We start from the raw sequence: 27,671 nt of genomic DNA, 5'->3' as shown, positions 1-27,671 counted from the left end.
TTACAACACATTCCATTTTTAATACATCAGCAAGTTTCCAAGGCAACATTATCCAACGACTGTGCCACTGTCCCTAGCATAACATGGAGGCTCTAAGGGGGTGAGTGGGGAAGGGGCGCCAGCCAGGACTCAGGTGCTCTTCTTCTCATCGCCCAGCAAGTTCACCGTAGCTTTCTTGACTGTTGAGGGAACAGAAAACCGTATCAAGAGCTCTTATAGTGGAAGCCCCATCCTCCCTGGCTGCCAGGTGACAGGTGACTGCGGCAGGGACCTGTGTGCCAATGAGCACACGCTGAGGCTGTGCTCAAGGCTAAGAGGGCCTCCAGGAAACAGACAAGGCACCTCTTTCAAAGTAAGCAGAATTCTTGAAGGTCATCTAGCTTAGAGGCTTGTAGGACATCCTTACCTGGACCATCTGTCCTGTCTCCTTCAATCATCAAAGCAGCAGAGATTGTCATGGTGACCAGAGTTAGGACAGAACCCACACCACACTATACACACCTACACTTGCTCACTCAGCCACTATTCCCCTAAGACAGGAAGTACAGGGGGAGCCAGAGGGAGGGAGGGGCAGCTGGTGTTGATGGAGCCCAGAGTCTCCCAGTGAGAGCCAAGGAATCCCTTTGTCCACAAGCTTCTGACAGCTGTTCTCCCTTTACTCACTGCAAATCGCCAGGCAAAGCTGACATCAAGGGGGAAGCAGTCTTTCTCAACTAGCTGTTCGAGAGATCCCAGTGACCCTGACCCATCTGAGAACCACCGAGCCGTCTCTCCAGCCTCAGTTTCTTCCGATTTATAAACCCTATCTGGGGTTCTGCTTTCCAAAGCTCGCGCTGAGCAGTCTGATGGTCGTGACTCCTGAAATGCTCATGGTCCCCCAGAGCCCAGCCTCTCCCTGTCAGCATCCATGCTGCCTCCTGCTCCTCCCCTCCCCTCCCCATCTCTCTTTTCTTGCTGAGCCATCAGAAGCTCCCGGATGCCAGTCAGTGGTGGCGCACTCCTTTAATCCCAGCACTTGGGAGGCAGAGGCAGGTGGATTTCTGAGTTCGAGGCCAGCCTGGTCTACAGCGTGAGTTCCAGGACAGCCAGGGCTACACAGAGAAACCCTGTCTCAAACAACAACAACAGCAGCAGCAACAACAACAAAAACTCCAAAAAAAAAAAAAAAAAAAAAAAAACCAAAAAAAAAAAAAACAAAAGAAGCAGCAGCAGCAGAAGAAGTGGAAGCAGAGGAGGAGGAAGAGGAAGAGGAAGAAGGGGAGGAGGAGGAAGCTGCTGCTGCTCCTGGCTGCACACTCACCACCAGCTTGACCCCTCCTGTTCAAAATGTCCCAGCCCCGGCCACTCCCCTGTGGTCCACTAGATGCCATCTCTGGACTGCCTGAGGACATGGTTATGGGCAGCAGCTCCTCTCCCTGCCCCTTACCTTGTGAGCTCTATTGACCTTTCCTATTCATTTTCAGACATGCTCTGTTCTCCTACCTTAAGAAGGGTCTCAGAGCCTTGAGACCCTGTGTCCTCCCCAGACATCGTCCCATTCTCTCAGGACACTGCTCCTGGTCTCTCAAATCTCTCCAGTCAGGAGTTTGTTCCCAGTGTCCATAAAGCTGTTTTTTTCAGGTCACTAATCCTTCCTCACTGAGTCTGATGGTCGTCTCTTGGAGTCATCCTCTCACCTAGCCCTCACAGCACGTGACAGGATGGACACCTCCCTGGACAATACCCTCTGGCTTTCCAGCCACCCTACCCTACTCAGCTTCTCCAGGCTGGTGCAGCCAGCTGGCTCTCATCCTCTCATCTCTTATACCCTCGGTGTAAACCTGCTTCCTGGGGCTCTCAACATCTGTATCCAGTGGCTATCTGACTGCTCCATGCAGGTCTCTATCTAATAGACACTTCAGACATCTGCCCAGGACCAGATGTTGTATTTCTGCTACCCAGTCTTCCCACCTCGACGGCAAGTCTACCCTTTGAACTGCTCAGGCTATAAGGCCTGGCCCTGGCTTCTTTCTCTCTCAAACTGCTAGCCTAATTCATAAGCAAATCCTACTGTCCCCACCTTAAAAGCAATCAAGAATTTCATACTTAATATTGCTACTTTATTGTCACTGCTACAAATCATAAGGCCACCATCTCTAGCTAGATCACAACATCCTAACAAGACTATATTTCCTTCCTTCTTCAGTCCACATCCCCCAAGCCTGAGCTGAGGACTGAACCCACTCAGGGCCTTGCACTTGCTAGGCAAATGCCCTGTCACTGAGCTAAATCCCCTTAGTCCACTCTTCATGCTGTGGCCACAGTCACGCTGTTCTGCTCAAACTTCTCCAGGGCACAGTCCCGGCCTGCGGGCAGCCCCTGGCCTGCCCCGCCCACTGGCTGACCCTGCTCCCACAATCCTCCTGTGTTTCTTTTATGGTTTCCACCTCCAAGCTTTTTCTCACAAGCATTTCCTGAACAATCTACCCTGAGGTACCCTTTGTTGATTTTTCAAGCCTGACTCAGGAATCCTTCATGAGAGCTGATCTTGATCTCAACTTGACACACCTGAGACGGAGGAGCCTCAGTTGGAGAGCTGTCTCCAGACTGGCCTTGGGCAGTCTTTGGGGGCATTTTCTTGGTTGCTAATTGCAGGCCAACCTGAACTGGAGATAAAGACATTTATCCAGCTGGTTTTCTACACTCTGCCTGCAGTGGAAAAGTCACTTTTTTAATATGATGACTGAAGGCTGCACTGACCGTCACTGAGAGGGAAGTAGGGGATCTGGGGGAGGACAGGTGAGCCTGGGGCGTATCATCTCCTCCACACAGTGCACAAGCTATCCCTAAGCCCTACCTTCTTTGCTGATGGCATCTGCAGTCTCTTTGGCTTTGTCCTTCACGTCCTTCACCACACTGTCTACCTGGGACTCGTGCTTCAGGAAGACAGGACGGATGATTCGTCTGTAGAGCAATTCAGCCCCGTTAGACGGGCTGGGCGCCATGCACCACAACAGGAAGCCACACTGCAGGGAACAGAAGGCTGGTGAGAAGGACATGGGCACACTGGGACTCCACGCATGCCCTCCCCCATGCTAGGGACAGCATTGACTCTGACATCCAGGGATAGCATTGTTTCTGACCTCTCCACTGGTACCCCAGTGTTGTCTAATGGCTAATGGGAGGCTCAGAAAAAGCACGACCAGTAACGAAGCAGCCTGAGCTATGCAAAGAGACTGTGCTTCAAAACAAAGAGACAGAAGAGGGAAAGAGGAGCTGGGACCACAGCTCAGTTCTTACAGTGCTGGCCTAGCATAGCCAAAATCCTGGGCTAAACCCCAGCACCACAGAAGCTACTCATGGTGGTACCAGCCATAATTCCATCGCTGTGTGGAGGTGAAGCAAGGCACTCAAGGCCTTCCTCAGCTACACAGGGAAGTGAAGCCAAGCCTGGGATATGCGAGACCATGTCTAAAATAAATAGATACATAAAACAAATAATAATGGGAGACAGGGAGAGAGGGAAATAAAGGGAACATAAATATGTCTCAATGAAACCCATTATGTCTTTGTGTGTGTGTGTGTGTGTGTGTGTGTGTGAATTATATGATTTGAAATGTGGTTCATGTATGTGAGTGAAGGTACACACTTGAAGGTCAAAGGCTAACTTTCTTTCTTTCTTTCTTTCTTTCTTTCTTTCTTTCTTTCTTTCTTTCTTTCTTTTTTTGTTTGTTTTTCGAGACAGGGTTTCTCTGTGTGGCCCTGGCTGTCCTGGAACTCATTCTGTAGACCAGGCTGGCCTTGAACTCAGAAATCCGCCTGCCTCTGCCTCCCAAGTACTGGGATTAAAAGCGTGCGCCACCACTGCCCAGCAAAGGCTAACTTTCAGGAACCACACTTCTCTTCCTCCATTGTAAGTTCTGGAAATCAAATTCAGGGTGCACGGCTTATATAACAATCACTGTTATGCACTACACCATCTTGTCTGCCTGAAATCCATCTCTTAAATAAGAACCTACTAATCAAAAACTAATGAAGGGGCCTGGGAGATGAGGGTCTGAGTTAGACCCCCAGCAGCATGTGAAAGGTGGGGGAGAACGTGCAGGTGAGCACACGCACCCTGCACACTCGTAATTAAATTAAGGTAGAACTGAGGATAGCAGTACTTGCAGCCCCAGCCACTCAGCTGCAGGCTGAGGACCACTTTAACATACAAGTCCAAGACCAGCATGGGCAAAATTGTCAGGCGCCATCTAGGAGAGGATAAGCCTAGCAGGTGACTTTCTTGGAGGTGGTCCACCACGGCTTATGATACATGAGCTCTGAGAGGCAAGGTCCCAAGAGACTTCATCTCAGGATTGCTTCTTGCAGCTGATACACCTTTTCCTGTCACTATTACACAGTCTAATGATTCCTGGGCATTACCCCACCCTATTATTCTATTGGTGAGATTTCCTGCAGATCAACATAAAGACAAACTTTCATGAATTAATGCTGTTTAGATGAATTAATGATTTTATAGAATTCCTCATTTGATTCAAATAATTTTAGGAAGAAAGTTTTAAGAGATGGTTTTAGTTGTTTTGCCAGAAAGATATAATAAAGTTAGAATCAAAAATAAAATGTGCGCACCCTTCATAAAATAGTAAGTAAAGGCTTCATTATAAGAAATACAATGAGCCTTCACAATTACATTAAAAAGAAACTTGGGACAAATTTTTGATCAAGGAAAAACATTCATTCTAGGTCAGGTCCAAGGATGACGCCACAGATATACACTATGATAAAATGAGGTCACGTGAAACTGTTGCTGTGAACTTATAATGAGCTTATCGAATGAAACACTTCTGTGAACTTAGTATCAGCATCTTTCTGTGACTCCTGTTTTGTGTAACAATTTATCTATAAGGTAATTTTCTAAAGACTTTTTGTCTAAGAAAGTATAAGGCCAGAGAGAAGAAATAAAGTGTGGCATCTGAAGCTCTGCCCCATCCACCCACCACATGTATATATGAATATATGTATATGTCTGTTGTATATATATATACTGTGTAGGAAGGTATGTGTATATGCATGTAAGTATGCAAGAACACTTGTGGAGTTCATGAGATAGGTGGTCAGGTCCAACCAGAATGTGTGTGTATGTGTGTGTGATGGCTTATGTAAAATCTTTTCTTTCTTTTCTTCTCTTTTCTTCCTGGTTCAGTTAATGAGTCCAAGCCTCTTGTCTGGTCCTTGAGCTAGAGAGAAGGGAGCCCTAACAACTAAGCCTTCTTTTTTTCTCATTCCCTGATGCTAACAGAAAAAGTTTATTATAAGAAGCCAACAGCTTTTGGCCTTTATTAGAAAACAGTGACAGAAGAATTGTCAAAGATAAATAAACTCTGGCCACACTACTGACTCCATACCCCATCACTGCCTTTCCTCTGGACCCTTTCATGCCGGCCTGGACTCTGGCACAGAATATTAAAACTTCAGAGAAAGAAGAGGGATGTATTTCTGGCTAGTATCTTTTTTTTTTTTTTAACATAAGATGTCTCATTTTTAGAAATAAATTATTCACGGAGACATATACACATCAAAAGAAGGCACCAAGGTGAAATGCTAGTGACCAACCAGATTAAAAATCAAAAGGGCCTGTCTCATGGGCTTAGGCAAGTAAGCATGTCTGAGTCCTCTTTCTGTTCTGTAGGGTTTTAAGAAAATCATTTATTTTTTACATTTATTTACTTTACTGCACCATATGTGTATACAGTACCCACAGGGGTCAGAAGACAGCATCAGATTCCTCTGGAACTGGAGTTATGGATGGCTGTGAGCCACCAGGTAAGTACTGGGAACTAAACCTGAGTCTCTGCAAGAGCAGCCATCGCTCTTCATTGCTAAGCCATCTCTCCAGCCCCATCATGTTTTTTTTTTGTTTGTTTGTTTTTTTGTTTTTTTGTTTTGTTTTTTGTTTTGTTTTGTTTTTTATAAATCTGCTATCAGGAGGACAACAGTATCATTTAAAGACCCTGCTATTGATGGAACCCTCTAAAATACCATCCGCCTACAGGGATAGTACCTTTGAGCAATCCAGTCAGGCTGATTCTCTTTTCTGGATGAATTAGGGCAAGACTAACAGATGGGGCCAGCTCAAATATCTCTAGTTCTGTCTTCAGTGTGATTACTCTGTAGAATATACAGCCAGCTATCCACTTGGTACTTCCTGGTCCTCTGTAGCTAACTGTCTTGATAGTAAAATAATTACTGCTCTCTTCCTCCATCCTCAGCACTTTCCAGTTCTCATATTAAAAACGAGGTTAATTACTGTTCAACTCTCAAGGTGATGCCTAGCTACTGACTCTCAGAGCCCCATCTTCCTCAAGCAGATGTGACCGTGCTTTGTATGAAGGCTCTCCTTCAAGCTGATAACTCTCCTAGAAACAACCACAGCAGCCTACTCTAACTGACAGATCAGATGAAGGGCACACACCTCTTTAAGGAGACTGCTGCGGCATCAGCATAAACACAATGAATCCGTACATGACAGTAAGCCAGGCAACTGTCTGTGGCTCAATGCTATCACCGTCCAAGAGTAGGGCTAGAACTGATGGTCAGAGTTTAAAGGTAATGCCAGAGAAAATGTGTTTGAAAGGTTGGAGATGTAGCTCAATGATACAGTGCTTGCCTAAACTGCACCAGGCCCAGAGGCCAAGCCCCAACAACACATGCACATGCATGCATGCATACACACACACAGACGAGAGAGAGAGAGAGAGAGAGAGAGACAGAGTTACAGAGAGAGAGAGAGAGAGAGAGAGAGAGAGAGAGAGAGAGAGAGAGAGAGAGAGAGAGAGAGACAGAGACAGAGGCTGACTGACTGAGAGAGGGGGGAAGGGGGAGGGAGGGAGGCTGATATTTGATAATTTTTTGAGACAAGGTTTCTCTATGTAGTTCTGCCTGTCCTGCAACCTGCTCTGTAGACCAGGCTGAACTTGAACTCACCTGCCTCTACCTCTCAAGTGCTGGGATTAAAGGTATGGGCCACCACTGCAGAAAGTGACTTTGTGTATCAACTTTCCCCACTATGCTACAATGAACTGGTCAGAAACCTAAGTCTTAGACACACAATACCATTTATGTTCTGATGACATGTAAGTAGAAGAAAAACTCAAAATACAATATATACTTGTGAAATGGCCTTATGCAAACCTGTATAATTAAGGGGAAAAGGAAACCTAGGCCTTGGAAAGCCTCTGCAATACGGCAAGAGAAGGAGACTGGCTGAATTTAAAGTCAGTTCTTCAAAAAAATAAATAAATAAAATCAATTGTTCAAGCCAGGTTGTGGTGCCGTGGTGGCACATGCACACCTTTGGTACCAGCACTCAGGAGGCAGAGACAGGTGGAGCTCGGTGAGTTTGAGGCCAGCCTGGTCTACAGAGTTCCAGGACAGCCAGGGTTATATAGTGATATCCTGTATCAAAAAAATCAGAACAAAACAAAAAAATCAATCATCCAGGCTGTGCTTGGTAATTTGAGGTCACCTGAGCATAAACCTTGGCTTAAGGAAAAAGTAAAACAAAGATGGCTGTTCTTCCTGAACCACAAGTAAAGCAAAGAGCAGGCAAAGGAGAACATCTCCCCTTTTCATTCTGAAGTATCCCAGTTTTAGTTCTGTTGCTGTGATAATATAATCTCACAAAAAGCAACCCAGAGAACAACAGGGTTTGTTACAACTTCTGTCAGCGAAGGTGGGCAGTAACTCCTGCAGGAACTTGAAGCAAACACTGTGGGGGGACACTGCTTGTTGGCTCACTCATTCTCATGGTAACTGGCTTTTTTCACAGCCCAGGACACCCTGCCAGGGAACAGTAGCACCCACAGTTGATCAAAATAATCCCCCAAAGAGAGACAGTCCAATCTGACTGGGGAGTCCTTCAGGAGGCCCACTTCTCGGCCACTCTAGTTTGGGTCAAGTCCACGGTTAGAAGCTAAGCAGGACATAAAGGGCGTGTCGTTTATTCCACAGCCTGAAAGAGTTTATAAGTCCCTTGGAGGAAAATCGGTTCACAGAACAAAATAATAAGATGCTGGGTGAGTGCACTGTTTCTAAAGAAAACAACATAATCAACTGCAGGCCTTGTCAGGAGCAAAAGCACAACTGAATGATGGAGAATTTTACAAGACATTGTTTCTACACTCAAAGAAGTGAGGCAGCTGTGCAAGCCCAGAGGCCAGAGCTCCACCGCGGAGTCCTGAAACCCATAACAGACGTAGATCCAACAGAGGACCTACACACACACACACACATACACTTTCACATTCACATACTCTCACACACAAGTAAAACAAGATTAAAATAAGTGCCGAGCAAAACTAGTTAGGCTTGGAAATTATGATAGAAGAAATAACAGAACCAACACATGTTATTACTGCAGAGTGGCTGTAACTATGAGCAAATGTAAGAACTGGATAGTCAGACCGCAGGAAGAGGAACATGTGGACAGATTTTCTAAGATGAAGGCTAAGATCAAATAGCAAACAGACCTACATCTATTATATCTCAGAATTAGAAATCAAGACTAAGGAGCTGGGCGAGTAGGTCAGGGCGGAGCACTTGCCTAGCATGTGCAAAGGCCTGGTCAGACCTGAAGCCCAGAAAAATACAAGAAACCAAAGCACGAGACAGCATGCTACCATCTAATCTGCACCCAAGCTTCCTTAGATTAGAAAGTGTTTTCGTATGCAAGTGTATAAAAATAAAAATAACTGTAAATGTCATAAGATATATAAGTAACAATTGCTAGGTGTAAAACCCCAAACTTCCGTGTGCTACATGCATGCCAACTACATGACCAGGCTGAATAGCATCTTCAAAGTTGTAATTTTGTGAGTAGGAATGACTTGGAAAGGCTGTAAGAATCTGGTAGGATGTGGGGAGGAAAGAGAGCCAAATCATCTTTCAAAATAATGTACAGAACACAGCAAGCATGGAGCACACCTTATTTACAGACAGAAATAACCGGCAAAGCTACATTGTCATAAATGAGGAAAGTGAGCTTTTAAAAAAAAACTATTTATTCTTATTTTATGTGCATGAGTGTTCAGCTTTCATGTGCCTGGTGCCCCTGGAGGCCAGAAGAGAAGCAGATTCCCTGGAACTGGAGTTACAGACAGTTGTGAGCTGCCCTGTGGGTGCTGGGACTTGAACCTGGATCCTCTCTGATGGCAGCAAGTACTTTCTTTCAACCACTGAGCCATCTCTCCAGCCTCAACAATGGTTATTTTTAAGGAAAGTGCAGAATGGATTGTTTTTTTCAAAATCTTTCAGAGTGACCTGAATCTTTAAACTATGTCATACGTACTTTGTACTAATAAAAAGGGACACAGACAGCCTGGAGCCCCTCACGGCTGGACACTCCACCTTCTCTGGCTTGCAAAGTCTATAGTCTGAGAACCAGAGGCAGTGGTCACATCATACCCACTCTTCTGTGGAAGACACCTGGGCAACCATCTGAGGACAGCTTGAAAAATTGCCATGTTCATGAAATAAACAACTCTCTCCCTCTCATTCCCCTCTGGCAAAGCCAGAAGCCCGCAGAGATCCAGTTATAAGGGAGTTTCAGTTTCCTGTCCTTTCCCCCATATGCTGGCAGCCTGGGCTAGTCCTGTGCCAAACACAAGGTTTGGCGGGGCTGAGCTCTGACTACCACACTGCCGAAGTTACCAAGATAACTTTCTCAACCAACAAGACATTTTCTTTCTCCAAATCTATAATGGAAAATGTTTGGTTTTTCTCTCAAAAATGACGACTCCTATTCAGCACTGTGAATGCTGAAAGCATATGAAGTCTACCACACATCACTACTTGACGATTAATCTGTGTCAGTCACAGGACTTCCATCCCCGGGATTATCAAACACGCCTCTGACACAAGCTGCCCTGGCTCTTCCAAGGCCTTCAACAGAGAAATGGAGAGGGGAATCCTGCCTTCTTTGCTGTAACCTGAGATAAGAACCACTGGCATCCGACACCCAAGCCCTTGCTCCTACTGCTCCTGGTACAGAGGTCCTGAGATGGAGTCTGAGAGACAGAGGGTAAAGGAGACCATCAGACATCACTGTACCTTCAGCATGTAGTAGAAGGGGAACCAGGACAGGAAGAGATCGGAGAAGAATTCGGCAATGCTAAACACACCGTACACCACCCAGTACGTCAGCCACTGGGTGTCATCATCTTTGTTGAGACTCTCAATGGCTTTCATTCTGAAAAGCAATGTAAAAGAAAATACATCATCAATTAGTGAGATCCACTCCTCCTTCACAGTCTGTTCTCCAACACCAAAAACTCAAGCAGATGTGTGTTGGCATACATGAACGGCAGCTCTCAGGACAGAGACAGGAGGATCTCTGTAAATTCCAGGCCAGTCAAATAATGAGACCCTGTCAAAAACAATTTTAAATATCTTCATAATAGCCTGTAGGGTGGTTTTTTGCTGTTGCTCATGGTTTTTTCTTTTGTTTTTAGAGGAAGAAACTTAGCTTAGAGAAGACAGACAGCAATGGTACAGTAGCAGACCTGGCTTATACCTAGGACCACATCCCGAGCCTGTGCTCGCTCCACTGTAGAAAGTCATTTCCTATCAGACTGGACAGCACCTAGCAACATGTCTGATATAAAATGTGCATTTAATGTTTCCTAACTAACATTAGTACAATAGGAGGTTTGTACTCTTACTTGTGGAAGGTATCAGAGATCTTGTCCTGTACTAGGAAAAGCCAAGGTCCACAGGTCATGGAGCATAAAGAACAGAGAAAGGTCATAGTCTCAAAGTGTAAATCCCCTGAAGACCCTCTACAGTTCCTCCTACTTACTGGGGCAGGGGAGGGACCATCAGAAGTGACAGTCTAAGCTGGTATTCTAGTCTGCTGGCTCATGCCCACCCAGAGGAGACCGTAAAACACAGTATCTAGTTCCTTCCTGAGACCTACTAATTCAGGCTCTGGAAGGTGGCAGATGGCCACATGCACTCAGCAAGTTATACCAGAGCCAGGTGTGGTGGCAAGAGAATCTCAAGTTCCAAGCCAGACTGCTGCCTCAAAAAATAACAATAAACAAAAGATGGCTGGGAAGATGGCTCAGTGGGTAAAGTACAGAAGTGAGGACCTGGTCCAGATGCCCAGAACCCATTTAAAGCCAAACTCAGTACTGTGTGTCTAATCTCATACCAGATGGGATGCAGATGGGAGGCAGACAACCATCCTCAGAAGCTCACTAGCCAGCTAGCCTGGTGTACACAGTGGCAAACAAGAGACTCCGCGTCACCCGATACTGTCCTCTGACCCCCACAGGGGTGCCCGAGTAAGCTACCCCAACACATACACACCCCAACACATTAAGATTTAAAAGAAAGCTGTGCAGTTCATCCCACCGCAGAGTCAACTTGACGTTTTTAAAGGTCTCATGAACATAGTGCTTCCGGGAGGAAGGGCGAGACAGGGTTTCTCTGTGTAGCCCTGGAACACACTCTGTAGACCAGGCTGGCCTTGAACTCAGAGATCTGCCTGCCTCTGCCTCCTGAGTGCCGGGATTAAACACATGAACTGACATCACCTGGCCTGGCATGGTGCTTTATAACAACAAGGGGGCAGAAGGAGGTTTTATTTGGAAAACATTGAGCTGCAGACTATAACTACTACTTCCTATGAGGCTAGTTCTCTCTGGGGCTTTGTTATAACCAAACACTAAAGTGAGAATGCTCACTTCACTTCTCTCTTGAGGAACTAGCTAATAGATTTCCTTATAAACAGTCTTCTCTAACAATGACACAATCTGTGCTTCAGGGATTAAAAGGCCTTTGATATATACACACAGAGAAACAGAGAAGAGAGGGTATACATAAGATAAAATGAAATCATTTGAACTTTCTACTTTAAGTAAACTATCAAAAACTAATTACGCTGGGTCAGGATAACAAGCACACACTGCCTGGCTTTGCAACCAGTTCACCACCCTGCCAGCCCCACTCATTCTAACCTTGTGGGAGGGGATTTCATTCTCTCTGGGGTTTAGCTTGCTCATCTATCAAGTGACATAATAAACCTTACTGCGTTGCCATGACAACTGCATTACAGCAGTTAGTATACATAATGTATTTATAAACACTGAATGTCACAGAATAAATATGTCCGTAATAGGTAATAATTATAGTAATTTTTATTAAAACCCATAGAGAGGTGAACAATTAAAGAGAGAAAAAGGTCAACAGTCCCTAAGATCTGGTACAGGAAATATTATTAGTAAGGCTGAAAAGAGAATAGAGAATTGTCTGTGGATTTTAAATATACTTCAAATCCTATGTGCTACAAGAAGAAAGACCGCTGAAATCCCCAAAGGCCTGTCTGTGTGCAGGTCAGGAAATTGTTGAATATTGGTGAAACACTCTTTGGGCCAACCCTGGAAGATATACTGGGAAAATTTATTGTCTTTAGCATTGAGCTGGTACTAATCCACACACAGGGTATGCACAAGCCTCTCTCGGCCCACAGGGGCTCAACAGTCAGTGCTGGCTGACCTCATTCCTTGTTACCTCCGAAGCTGTGTTTGTTTGGTTTTTTGAAACAAAGTGAAGAACTGAAGATGTTAAAGGACAGCATCAAAGACATAAAGAAAAGCAAAGTTGAGATGGTCACGACCTACCAGTCTTCTCTCCCTCACAAACTAGATGCCATTAAAGAGAGCTGAAAACATTCCCTGATCCAGACGTGACTAAGCTGCAACTCTCAGGACTCGGGCGACACAGAGGTGTCCATCCACACGCCGCTGTAACACACTCCTCTCTCTAGTAGGAATGCTGACTGGAGTCCCGGCTCTGCAGAAGGGGCAAGGGTATATGGGAACTTCTGGTCTTTCTGTGCAATTTTACTGTGGATCTATAATAACGCTTAAAAAAGGGCTACTTTAAAAAGAAAACTCTGCTTACAAACTAGACATTTTATAACTTATTTTTTAATTCTTATATTACATTATGCTGTTTAGTTTGGGATTCTAGGGATTGGTGTTGTTTACTTTTTTGTTTAGTTTAGTTTTGTTTCATTTAGTTTTGTTTTTGAGACAGGGTTTCTCTATGTAGCCCTGGCTATCCTGGAACTTTCTCTGTAGATCAGACTGACCTCAAACTGAGAGAACTGTCTGGCTCTGTCTCCCAGCTGCTGGAATTAAAGTAGCCCTTTAAAAGCCTTTAAAAAGTAGTACTTTTAAAGATGGGTCTCAAAAAAAAAAAAAAAAATGGGTCTCTTGTAGCACATGCTGGCCTCAAATGTGACATGTAACCAAGGCGCTCTCTGACTGATCTCCAGCAAAGCCTCGTCTCTTAGGCACTGTGATTGCAGTGTGCACTACCACAAGTGGTTTCACTTTAGCTGTTTTGATGAAGACAGCACATCTTTTCCTACCTGCATACTACGTATGTGCCAGTAGCACCCGAGTTTATATACACTACAGCCAGCTCTCTATAACTGGCAGCAGGGCTCGGAATTTGTGAATGGTGGTCACTGACACCATTGAACTTTCACAGCAATGTTATTGCATCAGAAGTTCCAGAACCGCTCCATGTCCCTCTCACCACCCAGTGTGACTCCCTCCCTCCCTCCCTGGCAACCATTCCTTCCTCATATACCCCCAGCATGAGTTTGTACAGGTTAGCTGGCAGAGAGGCCTTGAGTAGGGGAAGCCAGGTCCAGGGGAAGGATCAGTCTCAGCCCACTGTGGTAATCCCAGTGCCTTTGTTTGATATCCTCCTGGAACTCCTAATAGCATGTTCAGGAGGCATGGCTGTCACGGTGACATGGGAGGGAAAGATGCCCGACATCTGAAGGACAAAATGTCCCTGCTGATAAGATGAGAGATCCTCACAGCTAAAACCACTCCTTACTCTCCCTCTCCCAACCTGCTGAGAGTGTTGCTCAGGGGTGCAGCACCTGCCCAGCGTATGCAAGCCTCTGCATTCAACCCCAGAGCCACACACACAGATCACAAGTGAAACCATGGCAGAAGCCCGAGGAGAGCCTGCAGCAGCCTCCGCTGGCTCTCAACAGAACGTTTGTTCTCAGTGAGCACAATAGAGTTTCAGTGTTTACATGTCAACTGTTGGCCTATTCATTTCCTCCATGTTGAGTCCTCTTCTTCAGACAGAGTCTCTCTCTCTCTCTCTCTCTCTCTCTCTCTCTCTCTCTCTCTCTCTCTTGAGTAATACAACAGCAGCACTTGGAAGTAGACGCAGGAGCCAGGGGTATAGCTCAGTGGTTATCACACTTGCCTTGTACACACAGGCCCTGGTTCAATCCCCAGTACTACAAAACAGAAGTTTAAGCAGTTAAAAAAATACAACAAATATGAATTTGTTGATGCACAACTCTTATGTAGTATTTTGGATTACAAATATGCTATTATTTACATCATTAACAAATTAAAACTAGCAAACAGAAAGAACCTATGGGAAGAAAGTACATGTTCTATTTTAAGTATTTATTATAACTGTAGTTATTGAAACTTTCCTCATCTATGAATTATAATTCCTTTTCCTTGGGACAGACATTATATTTGTTACTTAGATACAGACTTGTTACTTAGATACAGATAACCAATTAGGCACTTTAAAATTAAAGAGGGAGAGGGAGGGGAAGGGGAGGGGGAGGGGGAGGGGAGAGAGGGAGAATGTATTTGCACATGCTGTAGCACACATGTAGGTCAGAGGACATTTTGCAGAGGTTGGCTCTCTCCTCCCACACTGGTGCTGGGAATTGAATTCAGGTCAAGAGGCTTGGGGGCACATGCCTCCACCCCGTGAGTAATCTCCATGTCCCCTCCATTAAGCATTTCTAACAATACATTGGCTCTTTCAGACTTAAAGGTTCTTCCTGCCCAATGTATAGCTCAACATTCTCTCATGTCATTAAGCCGAAAAATGTCAGCTTGCTATTCTCAGTAGAGTATATAAGGACAAGTGTGTACAACCTATGGAATGGGTGTCACTGTAAACAAAAGGTGAACACACATAGAAGATGTCGTCCATGTCTGTGTCCTGCCTGCCAAATAATAAGCTCGAGAGGTATTTATCAACAGGCTATCCTAATGGCTTGATTTTCTTTACTTTGATATAATTTTTCTTAGAATATAGAGAAGTGAATGAAGTAAAAAAGATCTCCAGTTTGTTTGCTTTCCCTCCATTAAATGTGCACTGGTGTAGATAATGTGACCTGGGGAGCCCACCACAGATTATCAGTTACAGCACAGGCCACCTAAGTGCACTTGACCCCGGGCCACAGTCCCAAATGGTTCTCAGTGATCTACAATCAAACATTTAAGAAGTCTCAGAGCCAGACGGTGTCACAAGCATGCAGCACCCAGAAGGGAGGCTGGGGTGAATTCAAAGCCAGTCTAGACTATGTAGTGACATCCAAAATAAAGGCAAAATCTCTTCCTAATTAGCCTGCACATGTGCGTGTGGCAGAGGGGTCTACTACGGAGAGGCAGAGTCACAGGAAACAAGTCTCAGTGGAAATTAAAAATGAGTTTAAGAAAATGGATTTAAGCTAGGCAGTGGAGTTGCACACCTTTAATCCCAGCACTTGGGAGGCAGAGGCAGGTGGATTTCTGAGTTCGAGGCCAGCCTGGTCTACAGAGTGAGTTCCAGGACAGCCAGAGCTACACAGAGAAACCCTGTCTCGAATACAAACAAGCAAACAAACAAAAAACAACAACAACAAAACAAAAACAAAAAAAAAAAAAGAAAATGGATTTAAGCTCTTTTTTGCTGTTGCGCCTCCTAGATGGTAGGCTACATCCAGATGAAGCTGAATCTCCTTCCTACTGCTTGCCAGGAAATCACTGAAGTGGATGAGGACAGCAAACCACACATCCTATGAGAAACCATGGCAACAGGGTAGCTGCTTATGCTTGGGGTGAAGAGGGGAAATGATTCGTGGTCCAAATCTGAGATGGACCCTCATCAGAGTGTGCCTGCTGGAGTCAGGGTGTTCTTGTTAACAGACCAAGGAGAACTGGAGAGAGGAAGCCCAAACCTGCTCAAGGATGCACCGTGGGTGCCAATCTGAAAGTTCTCAACTTGGTTACCCCAAAAGAGATGGGGTGAGGCTACTCCTGAACTGACAGGTATCATTCTGCTTCCATGGTTGAGGCTCAAGCTAGCAGAATCTGCAAACTTTCAATTTCTCTAATGAGGATGATGTCTGCCAACATGGTGTCAAACAGTCCCTAAAAGAGGGTAAAAAGCCAGGACCAAAGCACCCAGGATTCAGCCTCTCGTTACTTGTGTGTCCTGCAACACAAATGTGGACTTACTGCTCTGAAGAAACTAAGAAAAATGAGGCTGCAGAGAAGGCTTAACTTCTGGCCAAGAGAATGAAGGAAACCAAAGAAGACTAGGAACAGATGGACAAGAGCCGCAGGCCATCCTCACAGAGCTTCTACGCCTGAGTCTGAGGTCAGTCAAAAGTTAAGTCTTGACCAGGAGCAAACAAATGATTGGATTTTGGGTCCTCCACCCCACAAAAGAAGAAAAGAAAGTGGATTTAAAGTTCAAACCTTGTTAGTTCAGGTTAGTTACACTCTGCTTGGGGACAACCTGTTCCACTGAACCAGAGCAGGAAGAAACCCCAAACCACACAAACTTACAGTGCTGAAGAATAAAACCTTACAGGTTTTTTCATCTTTGAGTAACGATGTTTTTAACAGGTGGTTTAAGGAAAAAATAACAAGAAAAAAACAAAAATTAGTCAGGGGAAAATTAATGAAAGAAAACAGTATTTGGGAATACTCATAATTCTCAAATTGTCTGAATGGTCCATGTGGTGTAGTTAGGAAGTCGTAAGTATGACTAGGCTGCTTCCCTTTGTACACCATAAAAAGAAAGATCTTCAATGCCTGCCTCTGGGACTCTTTTTTTTTTTTTTTTTTTTTTTTTTTTTTTTTCCTTTTCTTTTTCTTTTTCTTGTTTTGTTTTTCAAGATAGGGTTTCTCTATGTAACAGACCCCTGGCTGTCCTGGACTCCATTTGTAGACCAGGCTGGCCTCAAACTCAGAGATCCACCTGCCTCTGCCTCCCGAGTGCTGGGATTAAGGTGTGCACACCATGCTTGGCTTCTGGGACTCTACACACAATAACGTTGAGTTTTATAAACAGAAGCTGAGGTCCAGCAAGACGACTCAGCTTGTGAAGGCAGGCGGACAGTTTGAGTTCCATCCTCCGAGGCCACATGTCTGTAATCCCAACCCCATCACCCCGACCATAAGACTGTGGTCCCATCATCCAGCCGCTCACATACAGCACCCTGTCTGAAATGAGAGAGACTCTGCCACAAAACAAGGCCTGAGGACAGCGGGCTGGAGAGATGGCTGCTGCTAAGAGATCTTACTGTTCTTACAGAGGACCTGGATTCAGTTCCCAGCATCCACATCAGTCGATGAGAAACTGCTTGTAATTCTAGCTCCAACACCTCCAGAATCCTCAGGCCCTTGCCCTTACACACATACTCTCTCACGTGTGTGTGCACAATTTAAAACAACAAAAATATACTTTAAACAAAGCAGGGAAGTCTAAGGAGCAAACAGATGACAGAAATGTCCTCTGATCTCCACACATACTCACTTGCTCTCTCCACACCCTTACTAAATACAAATGTATATAATTTCTTTCAAGTTGGGCTCTCTACCCAGGAGTGACGCACTTTGTAATTATCAACTCCATATTAGCAGGCTTCTGAAGTGTCACACACAATACACTTAGACACACACCAGGGTCATGTGCCACTCAGAAACAAGTCACATAAAGCGAAGAATCTCTCTTCAAAGCACCAGGACAACCATGTGAACAAAACCAAAGGCTTTATAACTATAATATCTATGGTAAGTGTGGTTTAACTTCAGCCAAGTGTAATGGTACAAGCCTAAAATCCCAGAACAGGAGAACCGAAGCAGGGGGATAAACTCCACAGCATTATGACTGCTCTCTAAGAGCCCGGGGCTGGGATGTCTGTCAACACTACAGTACATACAGAGCGTGCAGACCTGGGTGGTAAGTTAAAGCTACATGACAGGTAACATAGGGAAATTAATACTACTTCTAACTCATGTTCACAAAACACAGCAAATGCCTCCAGTGTACTGGGCAGGGAGAACCTTATCTGAGAGATACTGAACATCCTGCACAAAGATAATGTGTTCAGAGCTGATTTAATGAAAGAAAATGTTAACACCAGATTTTCTTCACTACATAAGGCTACTGCATGAGTCTAAAGGACATACCAAGGCCATGTGGGATGCATCTAACTGAAATCCAGACCAGGGAGCAGGCTCCTTGGGCTCTAAAACCAGTTCCCACACACTACTGTTACTTCTGCTCCCTGTCTGCAAGAGTGGGAATTACCACATTTACATAACAGGATGGTTCTGAACATTAAATGAGCTATATTTGTGAAGGCCTTAGACAAAGATATATGTAATGTTCAGCTAAATAAAATACTACAAAAGTATCCAGTAGCTGTGTAAGAATAAAAGTCTTGGGGCTGGAGAGATGGCTCAGGAGTTATGAGCTTATATTGCCCCTGCAGAGGATCAGAGTTCCATGTGTGACACCCTCAGGTGGCTCACAACCGCCTGTCACTTCAACTTCAGGTGGTCCAGTGCCTCTGGCCTTTCAGCACCCACACCATGCCCACACACCCCACACAGACACACAATTTAAAATAATAAAAATAAATCTTTACAGAAAAAAAATCTTTTTTGTTTTTAAGAGAAGGTCTCACCCTGGCTGGGCTAGAATCCACTATGTAGACAGGATGGCTCAGACTCACAGAGCTCTGCCTGTCTCCACCTTTACAGTGCTGGGGATGAAAGGCATATGTCACCATGGCCAGAGAAAATAAAATTCTTTATTCTGGTGCCTCGTTTTAAACTGGGCTAGAGAACATTAAGAAAACAAAATGACACATCCCCAAGGTGGATGTGAGATTTCAAAAATTTTAAATACAGATGTCGTAGTGATGAACTCTAAACATGTTTATAGTCTGTAAGATTAGCACTGACATGTCTAAAGGTGATGTCACGTTCCTGTGTAGTAACTGAGGGCTGCAGGTCAAGCCTAGCCTCTGTATAACCTCGGGAAACCCATCATCTCTATCTCCTCTCCCTTCCTCCTCTGTGTGCAAGTGTGGCATGTGTGCATGTGTGCGTGTCCTCATAGACTATCATTTCTCTCTCCTCAACACTTCCCTCTCTCTCCCTCCACCCCCCTCTCCTTTTTCTTTGGGAGTGTAAGGCAGAGCCTCGGGCTGGCCACAAACCTGCTGTGCAGCTAAGCATAACTTTGAACTCCTGCTGTTCCAGGCTCAACTTTCTAAGTGTAGGTGTGTGTTCACCATGCCTGACCATAGAATATCATTTCAAACTAAAAGAGGCTGTGGATTGGTGGTATGCTTTGGTAGTGCCCACAAGGCCCTGTGTTCAATCCCCTACAGAAAACAAAAACTAAAACACACTCAACACTAAAGACCTTGGTTTGTATCTGACCTCCAGGCTGAATTCTGGCAACTCCGGGAGAGTGGCAGCTTGCATTTTCTAAGCACATAAGAACCAAAAGAAAGACGCAGATGTCTGTGTAGAATTTTAAACCAAAAGCTTTCTGAGTAGGACAGAAAACCAACCCTCTCTCTCTCTCCTCACTGCAGGGCAATAATAAACATAGAAAACCACGTCATTAGACTGCATCGTGACTCTACTTGTACAGAGAAGTAGGGATGGGACTCACAGCCGTGGCTGAACCAGCGCCATACCGCCATATTGCCACACCACCATGCTGCCACACCACCAAAGGGTCCTTGTAGGTCTCAGGCAAGAAGCTTTGTGTATGAAGGTACAGAGTCCCATACTCTGCTGGACTCAGGGCCTCTTAATGGAGCACTGCCATTAAAAGCAGGACTGCACAGAGTTACAGAAGCCCAAAGATCCCACCTATGTAAAATGTGCAGAGCAGATTCATTGAAACAAAATGTTAGCTAAGGCTACTCAAGAGTTGAGATGGGAGACATGGGATTAACTGTTAGTGCCTCCCTTTGGGGGGGGGGCGGTAATAAAAATGTTCAGAACTAGATGGTGGAGATGTTTGTACAGATTTGTGAATATGCCAGATGCTGAAGTATATACACTGGCTTCAGGGGTGGGGGGCAGGGAAGAAGAGGTGGGTCTGTCTTTACAACAGGTTCCATTGTTGTCCAGGCTTTTCTTATCAGTGAGATAATAAAGGTAGATCTGTCAACAGTTCTTGGTAACAAAAAGGCTGGAATTAACTTCCAGATTGCCTAGACAGGGCGGCCAGAACGTCTAAACACAGAGAGATTAGGGGGCCCAAAGAGATTGTGTGCATAGAGAAAAAAAGACCCCCAGGAAGGAGGCCTGTGGGCAAGCACGGGCTCCCCATCACCACTGTTTTCGTGCTCCAGCTTTCAGAGTCCTGACCTGGGGCCAGATGCACCTGAGCCTCACCCAGGAATTTCTCAAGGGGGTGAGTAATGGAAAAAGGCAGGAGGCCAAATAAGCTTTTCCAAATTTCATTTCCACACCCTGCAATCTGTAGGCCTAATGCTGACCTTTAGATGCAATCTGTATGCCCCTCCATCATGGCACAGGGGAAGAAATCACAAGAACAAAAGCTGAAAGGCAGGGAAAGAAGGGAATCAATTCTGGCTGACTTCTTAGCAAGATCACCAATCCCTTCTAGAGGTCCTAGCATCCACTTACATTTCATCACAAGTCCTATCATGTGACCCTCATTTAAACCCTCTCTCATACAATCAGAAAAAAATACAACTTCACTCACAGTCAGCCATGCCCTCGGAACGCCCAGACCCCTTTGGCACCTGCCTTTTCTCTGTCATTCCCAGGTGCTCTTTCCTGTCACAGAGTCAGGTGGAGGTGATGGTGGCTGCTGCTGCTGCTGCTGCCTCAGGCCATGGCCCACTCCACTTCTTCTGCCCAGCTGGTTCTAGCTCACTCCTCAGGTCTTAAATAGCATTGCAGGTAAATATCCAACAAGCCTGTTACTCTCTACCACAAAGCTTCCTGACTCTTCTGAGAGTTCACCACTCTGTCACTACTTCACTTATTTCCTGCCTGCTCACAGGCAGACTGCTGACACGGAAGGGAGAGTGTGTCTCTCTTATTCCTTATCTACACCTGGTGAATGGCTGGTACTGCCATTTGCTAAGCAGCTGAACCTCAGAATTAAAGTCTGAATATCAGGGGGACTGAGGAGCACAGGAAGGGAAACAGAGCGACTGAATGAAGATGACCACTGCTTCTGGATTTCCATACCCCACAAACCAGTTTGATGGAACCCAATACACAACATCCTAAGACACGGGGACCTTTGGAAGGTGACTAGGTTATAAGGCTCTGCCTGACGTAAGCAAACTCGATCAAGTCGGCTCTCCTCTTTTGCCATGTGACTACACCACAGGCTGGTGCCGTTTATGCAGCATATAGCAGTTATCAGATCACCAAACCAGCTGGTGGCTTGCAGTCTTGGAATTCTCAGCCTTCAGAAGTCAGAATTAAAAAAACAAAACAAAACAAAACAAAATCCTTCACTCATAAATTACCTGCTGTGATGCTAGCCCAACCAGACTGAGACATGCAGAAACATGGTGGTGTGTGAATGTGGATGTGACGTGTATCACATGAGCAGGTCAGTTTATGTGTCTGTGTGCCATGCAGAGGCCAGAGGAGGACTTCCAACATCTTCCTCCATGTTACTACTTCCTTACCGTCTTAGTGAACCAGGAGCTTGTTGTGTCAGCTAGACAGAGTGACCAGTGAGCTTCTGGGATCTGCCTACCTCAACCCTGCAATGCTGGGGAGGCAGGCAAATGAACGAAGGCCCCGCTTTTTATGTGGGTGCTGGGGACTCACTATGCACAGCCAGCACTCTGACCCACTACGCCATCCCCCAACCACCAGCAACCGTGATCTGAGCACTACTCAAAACCATCACTGTTAAGGATTTTCTTTCTTTAAAGACAAACAAACAAAAACCAACTGTACAATCACAATGGCTACACAATGAACAGACTTGATTAAATTAATACTGGCTGCTTGAATGTTTACTGACTGCAGTCTGTACGCTTTGTATTGTGTACAAACCCATTTTTTTTTCTCAACCCTCCTTCACAGGGCAGAGCACTGAAGAGGTCTCCAGACGATTCTCAGGAACAGAAGGCCATTTTCCCTGTCTTCACACTTCAGGGCGCTTGTGCAGTGTTTGCGAGTGCCACTCTGTACCAGAGGGTCTCAACACTTTCTGAGCGCCAGAATCCCTTCAAAACTATAAAAGACTGATAAGCCTTTCAAAACCCCCAAGCCCAGGCCATATCCCAGACCAATTAGAACAGGATCTATGGGAGAAATACCCAGACAGCCATCAATATGAAGTCATCCCTCAGATGACTCCAGTGGCTACCCAACTCACACAATCCTATGCTAACTTTAAAAGTGAAAAGGTTGGAGCTACAGAAAGGTAACATCATACAAACACACACCAGTGGGACGGTATACTCACTGAGTATTGCTTTCTGAACTTCTGCTTAAATCATTAAATGTCCTTTATTACATCTTTAGTGTTTTTCTAACTCTTACTGAAATATACTACAAATGTCACTTTGTCTCAGAATATCAAAACTGTGAAGAAAGTATATTCACTTATTGACTAAATCCTAAAACTTGGAAAATCCACCCCCCTCTACTCGTTAGAAATAACCAGCTCTGCTGTCTGAACTTCTAGCAACAGACAGAAACATTTAACATCTTATAAGTAAGAAGAGCCAGAAATATGCAGTTGATTCTAGATGATGAATGAACAAAGAAATAAGGCTAAAATTGGTAACTTAAAAATCACTTTGAAATATGACTGAAGAATAGACCAGCCTAAGAGAAACCTAGCCTCTAGTCAAAGAGAAACAAGCTAGTTCTACCCCATTTTAAGTCACATGCACAATGAAGAGTAGCCAATGCCCTTTGTTGCCGAGCCCAGACCCAAGAAACAGGTAACCCTTTATAGCTGGCATAGAATGTGTTTGTGCCAACAGAGGAGTTCATTTCTCATACAATTATATATCAAATAGCACTGATGTAGGGAAGTTCCCACATCATGCAGTGTTTTTTAAAGTCCATATACTTTTAGGGAGGACTCAATGAGAAAAAAAGGCTTTCTGCCAATCCTGATAGCCCCAGGCAATCCCCAGAACCTACATGGAGGAAGACGAGAAACAATTCTAAACCACACAGCCCCTTTTAAAACAATTACAAGTAAAATAGACAGACAGAGTCAGGTAGAGGATTGTACTACAGGGTAATTTTGTTACCACAAACGTTATCTCCATTTAACATTAAATATCACTAGAAGGGCTTCTCTCTTCCTTTACCTGCAGTGAAAGCCAAACCAACTATCCCAGTCTGCCTTAGTGATCCTAATTACAAGACCCAGATGGTACAGGTAACACTGGGAGAGTGAAAACTCTTGTCAACTTGAAGCCTGAAGGATCTCCAATGTCACAAGCAAGCTCATCATGTCAGTGGCTGGCCTTTGTCCAGAACAACAAACTTCTAAAAACGAATCTGCAAGACTAGCCAGGGTGACACTGCCTATAATCTTAGCACTGAGGAGATCAAGGTTGAGAATCAGAAGTTTAAGGATATCCTTGGCTACACAGCAAGTTTAAGGCCAACCTGGGCTACTTGAGACTGTCTCAAAAAATGAAACAAAACACCAATAAAATCATTTTCTCCCTTCTAGCAGATGCTAAATTCCAATCTGGCCAATGATAGTCAGTGGTGTAATAATATTATCTTGGGTCTTGGCCTCCAACTGACGTGTTTTTACCCTTTATTTTTATCCCTATGGTTAAGTTTCAGAAAGCAAATGGCTGAAACCCACCAAATTTAGTTATAATATAAAACAAAATTCATTTATGAAGACAGACAATTCTGATTTGAACAGAGAAACATTAAGTTATAAAATAAATATCAGTAGATCTTAATCTTATAATACATTTTAATTTAATTACATGAATAATTTATATAACGAAGGTGCTATGTTATGAACGTATTTTATAAGGTTTGTTACAGTGTTTCCAAATTTGCTCTTGATATTTTTGCCCTTGGGCCCAGAGAGATGGCTCAGCAGTTAAGAGGGCTGGCTCCACTTCCAGGAGTCAAGGTTGATTCCCAGAATCCCCGTGATGACTCACAACCATCTATAACTCCAGTTCCGGGGGTCCAACGACCCTCATCTGGCCTCTAGCACCAAGCACACATATGGTATCCAGACATAGGCATCACATACACATACACACACACACACACACACACACTTTTTTTTTTTAATTAAAAAGAGAATAGCCTTATTTTTTTTGCTGTTACCTTTCCTCAAGTGGCATGCAGACCTTTAGAGATCAGAGGACAACTTGTTGGAGCTGGCTCTCTCTCCTACCGTGTGGCTGGCTGGGAACGGAACTCAGGTTGTCAGAGTTGGGGTAATCATCAAACCACTGAGCCATCTCACTGGCCCAATAATTAGCCTTTTTAAAATCAAAAAGTTAACCCGGGCTGGTGACTCATGTCTGTAATCCCAGCACTAGAAAAGCTAAGGCAGGGTGAGATCAGCCTTTGGTACAGAACGAGTTCCCAGCCAATCAGGGCTTCAGTGTCTGATGAGGCATCAACAAAGTAGATCAAGTCAAAATTCTTCACCTGCCCTCATTGTAGCTCTGAACGAAGAAAGTTCTAACTAATTGAGTTTAACTGTGAACAAAAACATATGGTTGGAAATAACCAGTCATCAGTGGGATGCAATCACTCCACGTTTTGTGTTGCCTGGATAAGGTCAACGCCACGTCAGTATAATCTAATATAAAACACCTCTGGCTAGCTGACAGGAGATCAGAGAACAAGGTAAGGCTCCCAAATGTGTAACCTTGGGCAGTTACCTTAACCTGAGAGTGAGCTAAACAACCCAAAACAAGTCCTGAATGGGGATTCGGTGTGGAGGGGAAAGTACGGCTGCAGGGTGAGTCACTTACGAGATGTAGGCTGGGTATCCGAAACCTATCAGGTTGCAGAGGAGAGAGGCTCCATAGCCGAACACCAGATACAAAGCCACCAGTCCGATGACACCTGGAGACAGGAGAGAAGCGGGTTGGGTGGCAGGGCAGATAGTCTAAAGGGACAGTCCCCGCCCACACCCACACTTCGAGGGTAGGCCTCTCCTAGGCGTCTTCCTCCTGCCTCGAATACAGGAGAGAAACAACCACGAGGAGGTCGGGCCTGGCCAGCGACCGGACGCCGTTTTGGTTGGGGACACTGGAGAGTCCTCTACCTCTCCTCCCTGGGCAGGGCCCTCCTGAGCTGGGTATTCTGAGTAGTCCTCTGCCTCAACCCCCTGAGATAGACTCCGTCTGGGTTGAGCATACCGAGCAATCCCCTGCCTCAACCCCTTGGACAGAGCCCGCCTGGACTGAGCATACGGTGCAACCCCGACCTCAACACCCTAGGGAGGAGGGCTCGGTTGGGTTGGGCATACCCGGCAGTCCCCAGCCTCTCCTTCCTCCTGGCTGGCCCCCGGTGCACCCTCCGGGAAGCCCGGCTCGGCTAGACCTAGCTCCCGCGCGCGAGCGCGGACTGTACACGGGAGGCCCGGCTGCCTGGGTGAGGGTTCCGGGAGGTGAAAGCGAGCTTCACCCCGCTAGACACCGCGCCCAAAGCTGTGGGTCCTCGGGCACTCGCGGCCGGCAGAGGCGACACGTCAGCGTCCCCGCGTCCCGCAGCCTGCGGCTCCCAGGCCCCGCTCCACGCGCGAGGAGCCTCCCGCCCGTCCTCCGTCCCTGCCCCGCGCCGCTCCCGGGGACCTGCCGCCCACCGAGCGCGATGAAGCTCCGGTTCACTCCGGTCTTGGCCTCGAGCTTGGCCAGGAGATCAGTCATGCAGTTCTTCTCGTGCAGGAAGCGGTCGAACCTCTCCCTCATGGCTGCGGACATGGCTGGGCCGTTCGCGCCGCCCGGGATGCTCCGCAGCCGGCTGGACGCGGAACCCAGCTGACCAGGGCGGGGCGGGGGCGGGCGGGGCCGCGGCGCGTGCACGAGGTTCCCGGGCGCGCGCCCCGCGCTCGCCCCCGCCCTCTGGCGCGGTCTCCGCCCTACCCGTCCCCGCCGTGGCTCACCGCAGCTGCCACGCCCTACCCGGCCCACAGCGCTGGGGCCCCGCTGCAAGCAGCTGGTCCTGCCTGGTGCCCGCCTGACTTTTTAAAATCCAACCGGAGCACATTGACAGAAAGGGGCGGGTGACCTTCATGCCTGCCGCGGAGTAAGACTAGCTTGGTGGACACACTGCTGTGCTAAACCTTCGAAGGCACATTTAACCTAAAAATGGAAATGTGTGACAGCCCCTAGCAAGTCTGGGTGCAGGCCTGCTTCCCTCCTGTGCCAGGACTCGGCATAGTTTTGAAATTCCCCTGGAGAAAGCTCACATGCCCTCCTCTAGGGCACACTATTTTCAAGCAAGGCAGTTAAGCCTCCTGGTGGGCTATTGTTTCCTTGAGATCTAAGGGAAGGGAAGTGTTTCCTAGCTCTACCGTGGAAGTGGCAATCTTTACTTCCCTCAACTCAGTTACCCGGAAGAAGAGGTGGGCCCGGAGGGTACGCGGTGGTGTCCCAGGATCTTCCACATAAACCTAGGCTCTAGTGGTCTTTTACCCGAATTTCTTCAGAACACTCCTTCTGAAATCGCCCTTTCTCCCACTCCTGCGAGTTTTCCTCATTACATAAGACTCAAAGCCTTGGCAGTGTAGAACTCCATTTCTCACCAATGTGAGGTCCGGCGCACAACTGGTCCCTAACATTCTTTCTTGGTCTTAACACCCTCCACTTCCAGATTGAGCTATTGTCTTCCATGGGAAAGAGTTGATACCTTGCTCACTCCATATTTCTTATCTGCAAGTTTCTTCTCTTTTTCCCTGAGGGTCTTAAATGAACTCTTTCAGCTGCCCCCACCAGTATCCAGTTAATCACCGAAGAAATTAAACCATAAAGTTAATAGCACTGTTGTTATAAAGCATCCACACCCAAATGTCCATTAGCCTACAATTAATTTTCAATGTTGCAGTCAGAGGAAACAAATGTGGGTCAAAGCCAGGCATGGTTTTCGCATACCTTGTAATCCCAGCTCTTGGAAGATGAGACAGGAGGATCAGGAGTTCAAAGACAGTCTCAATTACAGAGAGTTTGAGGCCAGCCTGAGACCCTTTTGAAAAGCAAGCAAGTGGAGCTGGAGATGTGGCTCAGTGGTTAGGGGCACATGCTGCTCTTGCAGAGAATGATGTTCAGTTCCCAGCATCCGGCTTATAACTCCTGTTCCAGGGGATCCAGGCCTTCTTCTGGACTCTGGACACCTGTGCTCATATGCATTTGCTCGCTTGTGCAGGGACACACACAATTAAAAATCTAAAAACAAAGAAATCTCGTTGTTTTGAGAATAAAAACTTGAAAACAGAAACAACCAAACAACCCAAAAAGTGAGCCAAATTGTGCTGCGTCTGTCCTTCACCCACCCTCTGGTGCCTGCTGTTTTCTAAAGAATGGCCTCATA

At 45.8% G+C, this 27,671-nt stretch overlaps 1 protein-coding gene across 1 annotated transcript; it reads right to left on the bottom strand.

Annotated features, from left to right (window-relative positions):
• Reep5 (receptor accessory protein 5) lies at positions 1-26,142 on the bottom strand. Its single transcript, XM_034518214.2, has 5 exons — positions 25,948-26,142; positions 25,112-25,205; positions 10,090-10,228; positions 2,837-3,005; positions 1-179 (listed from the first exon to the last, which is right to left on the bottom strand). Exons 1-5 carry the CDS (start codon positions 26,063-26,065, stop codon positions 130-132), a joined length of 570 nt encoding a protein of 189 aa, XP_034374105.1. The 5' UTR covers positions 26,066-26,142; the 3' UTR covers positions 1-129.
• Positions 26,143-27,671: the final 1,529 nt, after the last annotated feature.

The sequence above is a fragment of the Arvicanthis niloticus genome, chromosome 14, assembly GCF_011762505.2.
Source record: "Arvicanthis niloticus isolate mArvNil1 chromosome 14, mArvNil1.pat.X, whole genome shotgun sequence".
In the NCBI taxonomy this organism is placed as follows: Eukaryota; Metazoa; Chordata; class Mammalia; order Rodentia; family Muridae; genus Arvicanthis; species Arvicanthis niloticus.
This window is presented reverse-complemented; position numbering and strand designations above follow the sequence as displayed.